Below are 7186 nucleotides of genomic sequence, written 5' to 3' on the forward strand. Positions count from 1 at the left end.
GAGTCAGAGGGCAGTAGACTGAAAACTAAGTACTCAGGTCAGAAAATGATTGGGGGTGGGGGTGCGATCGGCAGGGGGTGGGGGGACAGGGGGGAACCTGCTGCCACTCCGCACTTGTAGCATTGGGAGAGGGAGGGAAGAGGGTGATCGGGCCTGGCCATCCGAGTGGGGGGGGGTTAGGGCTAGCGGGGCGGGGGGTGGGAATCATCAGGGCTGATCAGTGGGATTGTGGGGAGGGTTCTGTGCTGTGCTGTGTGGGGAGATTGGGGCTGGCCAGGGAGAGGGGGGATATTGGGACGGGCCTAGGCAGGTCCAGGAGGCCCTCGTTCGGGGGCTGGGGGTGGGGTTTGGGGGGGTGGGGGTGGTCGGAAGGCCAGCAACGGGGAGGTTGTGAGGCTGGCCAGTGATCTCGGCTCTGACAGATCGGTGGCCCGCTCCCGTTATGCTGCCGGCCTCTCAGGTGGGAATAGGCCTGTCCCGGATTTCCGGAGTGAATCCTACTGAGGAACTCTGTGAAGCACAGGATGCCGGAGATTCACTCCGGAAATCACGCTGAAAAACCATTGGGATTTACTCCCATTTTACTGCACGGTGGGAACTAAGAATTTTTTTGGGAGAATCTGGCCCTAATCTTTTGATAAGTTATTAAATTTTCTGTTGCCCAGCGCAGGATTTGAAATAGAAACCATCTGATTAAGAGTCCCTTTATCTACTGACGGAGCTGTCCAGCTCCCAGAGGAACACCCTGCACACAATCTTTCCGACTTGCTTAGTGATCGTATGAAGTTTTGCTCCCTCCATATTGTTGACAAATTCACAATTTGCCATTTAGTTATCTCCATGCATCAGCCCAGTGCTCGGAAGGTGGGCAAAGTAATTGTTATTCTTCAAACTCATTACATACAGAACCCTCAGAATTTCAGAGATTTGGTCATGTGTCCGTGTTGTTACGGTGGGAGAAGCCATTTTCTATGAGAAATCCAATAAATAAGAAAAAAAATGTTTAAAACACTTAATATTCCATTGATGTTGTTAATGACGCCAGGGTAAACTGGCCCGAATCTCATTTTTGGAATGCTTGGTGCTACCCCTGACCTGCCCTCCTGCACTCTTCATTGTACCAGATCCCTTGGCTTGTTAGTAATGGTAGAGTGGGGGACTGGCCAGTCCCTGAGGTTATAGATTGTTATTGAATACAATTCTGCTGCTGCCGATGGCTCACAACACCTCATGGATGGGGCGGCACAGTGGTTAGCACGGCTGCCTCACAGCTCCAAGGACCCGGGTTCGATTCACGGCTTGGGTCACTGTCTGTGTGGAGTCTGCACATTCTCCCCGTGTCTGCGTGGGTTTCCTCCCACAGTCCGAAAGACGTGCTGGTTAGGTGGATTGGCCATGGTAAATTCTCCCTCAGTGTACCCGAACAGGTACCAGAGTGTGGCGACGAGGGGATTTTCACTGTAGTGTTGATGTAAGCCTACTTATGACACCAATAAATAAACTTCAAAGTTTTAAGCTGCTCGATCTGTTCTGAATGTATCCCATTCAGCACAACATGATGGAGGGGATCTTCAGTGTGAAGATGGGACTTTGTTTCCACAATGAAACATAGAAACATAGAAAACTACAGCACAAAACAGGCCCTTCGGCCCCACAAGTTGTGCCGAACATATCCCTACCTTTTAGGCCTACCTATAACCCTCCATCCTATGAAGTCCCATGTACTCAACCAGGAGTCTCTTAAAAGATCCTATTGAGTTTGCCTCCACCACCACTGACGGCAGCCGATTCCACTCGCCCACCACCCTCTGTGTGAAAAACTTCCCCCTAACATTTCCCCTGTACCTACACCCCAGCACCTTAAACCTGTGTCCTCTCGTAGCAGACATTTCCACCCTGGGAAAAAGCCTCTGAGAGTCCACCCGATTTATGCCTCTCAACATCTTATATACCTCTATTAGGTCTCCTCTCATCCTACGTCTCTTCAAGGAGAAAAGACCGAGCTCCCTCAGCCTATCCTCATAAGGCATGCCACTCAATCTAGGCAACATCCTTGTAAATCTCCTCTGCACCCTTTCAATCTTTTCCACATCCTTCCTGTAATGAGGCGACCAGAACTGAGCACAGTACTCCAAGTGGGGTCTGACGAGGGTCTTATATAGCTGCATCATTATCCCTGGACTCCTAAACTCAATCCCTCGATTGATAAGAGCCAGCACACCATACACCTTCTTAACCACCTCCTCCACCTGCGGGGCCGATTTTAGAGTCCTATGGACCCGGACCCCAAGATCCTTCTGATCCTCTACAGTACTAAGAGTCTTTCCCTGCACGGTGGAAATTCCTGCTAATACTGTCATGGACAGATGCATCTGTGACAGGTAGATTGGTGCCTTCAGCTGGACTCCAAGCTCTGGAACTCTCCCCCTAGACCTCTCGGCCTCGCTTTCCTCCTTTATGGCACTCCTCAAAACCAAACTCTTTTGCCAGGTTTTTGGTCACCTGACCTCATACCTCCTTATGTGTCTTGCTGTCAGATTTAGTTTTATAACGCTCCCGTGAAGCACCTTGGGATGTCTCATTATGTTAAAGGTGAGATAGAAATATACCTCGATGAATTTCCCTTTAACCACCTTTCTCCAGACTTTGCAAATAAACTTCCCTAATTTTTAGTGAGGCCTCCTTCCACTTTGCTCCTGGAATCACTTCAGTTGTTCTGTGAACATAAACCCGATGGACTTTGATTGGATTGTTCGATCTGTCCTATCATTTGTCCGTATTTCACAGCGATTCTCAGATTTAAATTCCATCCTTTGATTCTGAACTCGATGAATGAGTTTGTAAACCTGAGGAACATTACAAGGTGCTGTTTCTCCTTTGGGTACAACCAGGAAATTGATCACAAACTGTGCTTGGAATCACCCTCCATTTTTCTGAAGGGAGTTTGTGATTCAAATTTCCCTCCAGGCTTATTAGCATAAACAGAAATGTAAAATCTTCTATAAAGCACTGCAATTGGTCAGTGTTACAGAAAGTAGTTGTTTATTTTTGCATTAATAAATATACATTGATATATTTAAGAGTGATAATCCGGTGCAGTTTGATTAATGAAGGCAAAAAGATGTATTTTGAATTAGGAGTGTCTAATCCCCCATGAATGAGGAACCTGATTTCAAATCACTGAGAGAAACTTTAAACAACTCTCCTCAACCAATCACCTGTTTTATCAGTGGCTGTGAGTCAGGTGCTGAAGGAATTTGATATTGTTTATCATGTAAAATCTTTTAAACATACCCAAGTGTTTTGCATCTATAGACAGCTTCATTTTAACAGCTCCTTGAATGAATGCTCTCCATGGTGGTGATCTGCCATTGCTGTCCATTTTGTGGCCAGTTTATAGTGAGTTGAGTGGTCACCAGCCTTACAGAAGGGTGGGAAATGTGTGTGGGACACACTCATTGCATTGGCTCAGTTGCTTTGACTGATTTTGTGTTGATCAGACCAGTGAACAAATTCTCCAACTCTCCATTCTCACTGGAACGACGGAGGTTGAGGGGGTGACCTGATAGAGGTTTACAAGGTTATGAGTGGCATGGACAGAGTGGATAGTCAGATGCTTTTTCCTAGAGTAGAAAAGTCAAGTACTTGGGGACGTAGGTTTAAGGTGCGTGGGGAAATGTTTAGAGGAGATGTGCGAGGTGAATGTTTTACACAGAGGGAGGTGAATGTCTGGAACGCGCTGCCCGGGGTGGTGGTGGGAGCAGGTACAATAGTGACATTTAAGGGATATCTAGATGAATACATGAATAGGATGGGAATGGAAGGATACGGACTCTGTAAGTGCGTACGGTTTTAGTTTAGACAGACATCATGATCGGCGCAAGCTTGGAGGGCCGAAGGGCCCGTTCCTGTGCTGTACTGTTCTTTGTAAAATAAACAGCTGATTTTATATATATATATACATACATTGATACGACGCTGTGAGTACAGAATCATATAAACAACAGCACTATGCAGATGGAGGTAATTTAGCTAAGCTGCAAGATTTGAATCATACTCTGCACTCACACACTCTGGGTTAGACTGACTCAGAAACATTCAGTGATGTACAGTTAGTGAGTTAGAGTTTTCGAAAGGGTTTGGATTCAGTTAATGATTTGACAGGAACTTGATTGCTGATCTTTGCAGTAACAGTCTGATTTCAGAGCTGAGTTGAAAACGGGGACTTATATCAGTGTCCCAGAGAAGTGTTTTAGAGGTATGGATAATCACACAGTGTAAGGCGCGTCTTCATTCAGCTGCACTCCCCGCTGACTCGCTGAGCTTGGCACTGGACAGGGGGACAGAGTGGGTCTCAGTTATAGTTCACGTTGCACAGCCAGAGTGAGAGTGGCTCTCCGCTCACTCCTCACTATACACTCTTAATCCTCACCCGGATGAAGAGAGTTGCCGGTGAGAGGGAGGCGGCATCTTTGGACAGCAAGTGGACATGTCGGTAACCTGTGGACACAAACACAAGTTAATCAGTGAGGGGGAGACTCGGGTACAAGGAGAGACTGGAATTCACCAACTTCTCACCCTCAGTGGCAGCAGGAACAGGCATCACAGAATGGCTCAAGCTGAACACTGTGGATGGCACTGCCACCCCCTGGTAAAGTGAGGTACTGCGTAACCAAGGCAACGGAATTTCACATCTGGACGTATGTTGGGACGAGGCTGCTAAATCCACGGTGCCAGGAATTCACCAGGGGAATGGCCTCAGGATGGGGCATCTGGCTCTGTGAGCTAATGTGGGGTTGAGGGAGAATCCGACAGGGGGCTTTGTGACCAGATCACAGCACCCCACAGTCACCCCCCTTCCCCTGTCCCTGCCCCTTCACTGCACCCACAAACCTGCATTCGCAAACGGTGGGGCAGTGTCAGGGGGAGGGGCAATGTCAGAGGGGGAGGGGCAGTGTCAGAGGGGGAGGGGCAGTGTCAGAGGGGGAGGGGCAGTGTCAGAGGGGGAGGGGCAGTGTCAGAGGGGGAGGGGCAGTGTCAGACAGGGTGGGGCAGTGTCAGAGGGGGAGGGGCAGTGTCAGAGGGGGAGGGGCAGTGTCAGACGGGGTGGGGCAGTGTCAGAGGGGGAGGGGCAGTGTCAGACGGGGAGGGGCAGTGTCAGAGGGGGAGGGGCAGTGTCAGAGGGGGAGGGGCAGTGTCAAGGGCAGTGTCAGAGGGGGAGGGGCAGTGTCAGACGGGGTGGGGCAGTGTCAGAGGGGGAGGGGCAGTGTCAGAGGGGGAGGGGCAGTGTCAGAGGGGAGGGGCAGTGTCAGAGGGGAGGGGCAGTGTCAGAGGGGGAGGGCAGTGTCAGACAGGGTGGGGCAGTGTCTGAGGGTGAGGGCCAGTGTCAGAGGGGAGGGGCAGTGTCAGAGGGGGAGGGGCAGTGTCAAAGGGGGAGGGGCAGTGTCAGGGGGGAGGGGCAGTGTCAGACAGGGTGGGGCAGTGTCAGAGGGGGCGGGGCAGTGTCAGAGGGGGAGGGGCAGTGTCAGAGGGGGAGGGGCAGTGTCAGAGGGGGAGGGGCAGTGTCAGACAGGGTGGGGCAGTGTCAGACAGGGTGGGGCAGTGTCAGAGGGGGAGGGGCAGTGTCAGAGGGGGAGGGGCAGTGTCAGACGGGGTGGGGCAGTGTCAGAGGGGGAGGGGCAGTGTCAGACGGGGAGGGGCAGTGTCAGAGGGGAGGGGCAGTGTCAGAGGGGGAGGGCAGTGTCAGAGGGGGAGGGGCAGTGTCAGACGGGGTGGGGCAGTGTCAGAGGGGGAGGGGCAGTGTCAGAGGGGGAGGGGCAGTGTCAGAGGGGGAGGGCAGTGTCAGAGGGGGAGGGGCAGTGTCAGAGGGGAGGGGCAGTGTCAGACAGGGTGGGGCAGTGTCTGAGGGGGAGGGCCAGTGTCAGAGGGGGAGGGCCAGTGTCAGAGGGGGAGGGGCAGTGTCAGAGGGGGAGGGGCAGTGTCAGAGGGGGAGGGGCAGTGTCAGGGGGAGGGGCAGTGTCAGACAGGGTGGGGCAGTGTCAGAGGGGGCGGGGCAGTGTCAGAGGGGGCGGGGCAGTGTCAGAGGGGGAGGGGCAGTGTTGTTGCAGAGGCAGTGTTGGGCTGGGGATAAAATGATGATTACCTTCTTTCAGACTGGTGAACGGGAGTGTGAACTGCCCGATGAAGTCATTGCTGGTGGTCGAATCGTGATCTTCAACCACAAAGCGGACAAGAGCGAGCTCGGGAACGCTGATTGTAAATCGAAGCACCTCATTCCACACTGGATTAAATCCTGCAAAAATATACACAAACTGTGAACATGTCTGACAACAGCAATCTACCCCTTTAATCACCACCTGCATGGTCCCTGAAATAACTGCGCGGATTTGTGACTGTGTTCACCACAAACAGTGAGGGGCAGTACGAGGGGTAGGCCCTTGGCGAGCTCCATTTCATGGTGGCGGGGAGGGTTACCCTAGTGCTTGTGGAGAGGGAAAATTCCCCGTATCCATGGCTGGGGGTTCAGGGCGTGTCGCCCAGAGGTTTGTGTGTGTCAATGTATTATTAATCACATTGAATGGTAATTACCTTGTTAAAGGAATTGCTGGTTAAGCAGGTGACACGGAATGCCCTATACACAGAGACAGCTGGAACACTGGGAGAGAGCTTCCTGTCGGTTAGTACAACTGAGCAAGTGTCTTACAATAAAATCGCTTGAATCGAAAAGACCAACCTGAAGTGATTCTTCCACCACAACCAGTGATAAGTAACGGGGCGGGGGGGGTGAGTGTTGCCTGGTGCTTGTGGGAGCGGTTCCCTGTATGTGGTGCAAGGGTTTGCCCTGGTGTTTGTGGGTATTCCCCACATCTGTGGGGAGGGGATGCATTGTTTAAGCGCAGATGGTGTCACCCTTTAAGGATGGGACCCTGATCTCTGTGGAGCCGGTCTTGGTGTCTGTCGCCCTGCCACCCTGACTGTGGAAACCACGCTTCCTGTAGTAACTGGAAGGATTGGCGACCAGCAGTTGGAATTTAATGAACGATAAGGATTTATTTACAAATGGATGTTGATACTTTGCAGATCAGGCTGCAAAAGGCCCTGCTCTGCACCAAGATCCCCATGCTCGTTTCCCATTGGGTGATTGGGTCACATGACCCTCCTGATGTCCCTTATTTACAATACATGA

General features: G+C 51.5%; 1 protein-coding gene across 1 annotated transcript; it reads right to left on the minus strand.

Moving 5' to 3' along the window:
• Positions 1-3019: 3019 nt before the first annotated feature.
• LOC144500576 (1-phosphatidylinositol 4,5-bisphosphate phosphodiesterase delta-3-like) lies at positions 3020-6377 on the minus strand. Its single transcript, XM_078223716.1, has 2 exons — positions 6143-6377; positions 3020-4500 (listed from the first exon to the last, which is right to left on the minus strand). The coding sequence occupies exons 1-2, from the start codon at positions 6360-6362 to the stop codon at positions 4412-4414; spliced, it is 309 nt and encodes a 102-aa protein (XP_078079842.1). The 5' UTR covers positions 6363-6377; the 3' UTR covers positions 3020-4411.
• Between the last annotated feature and the right edge of the window lie 809 nt (positions 6378-7186).

Source organism: Mustelus asterias, chromosome 11, assembly GCF_964213995.1.
Source record: "Mustelus asterias chromosome 11, sMusAst1.hap1.1, whole genome shotgun sequence".
In the NCBI taxonomy this organism is placed as follows: domain Eukaryota; kingdom Metazoa; phylum Chordata; class Chondrichthyes; order Carcharhiniformes; family Triakidae; genus Mustelus; species Mustelus asterias.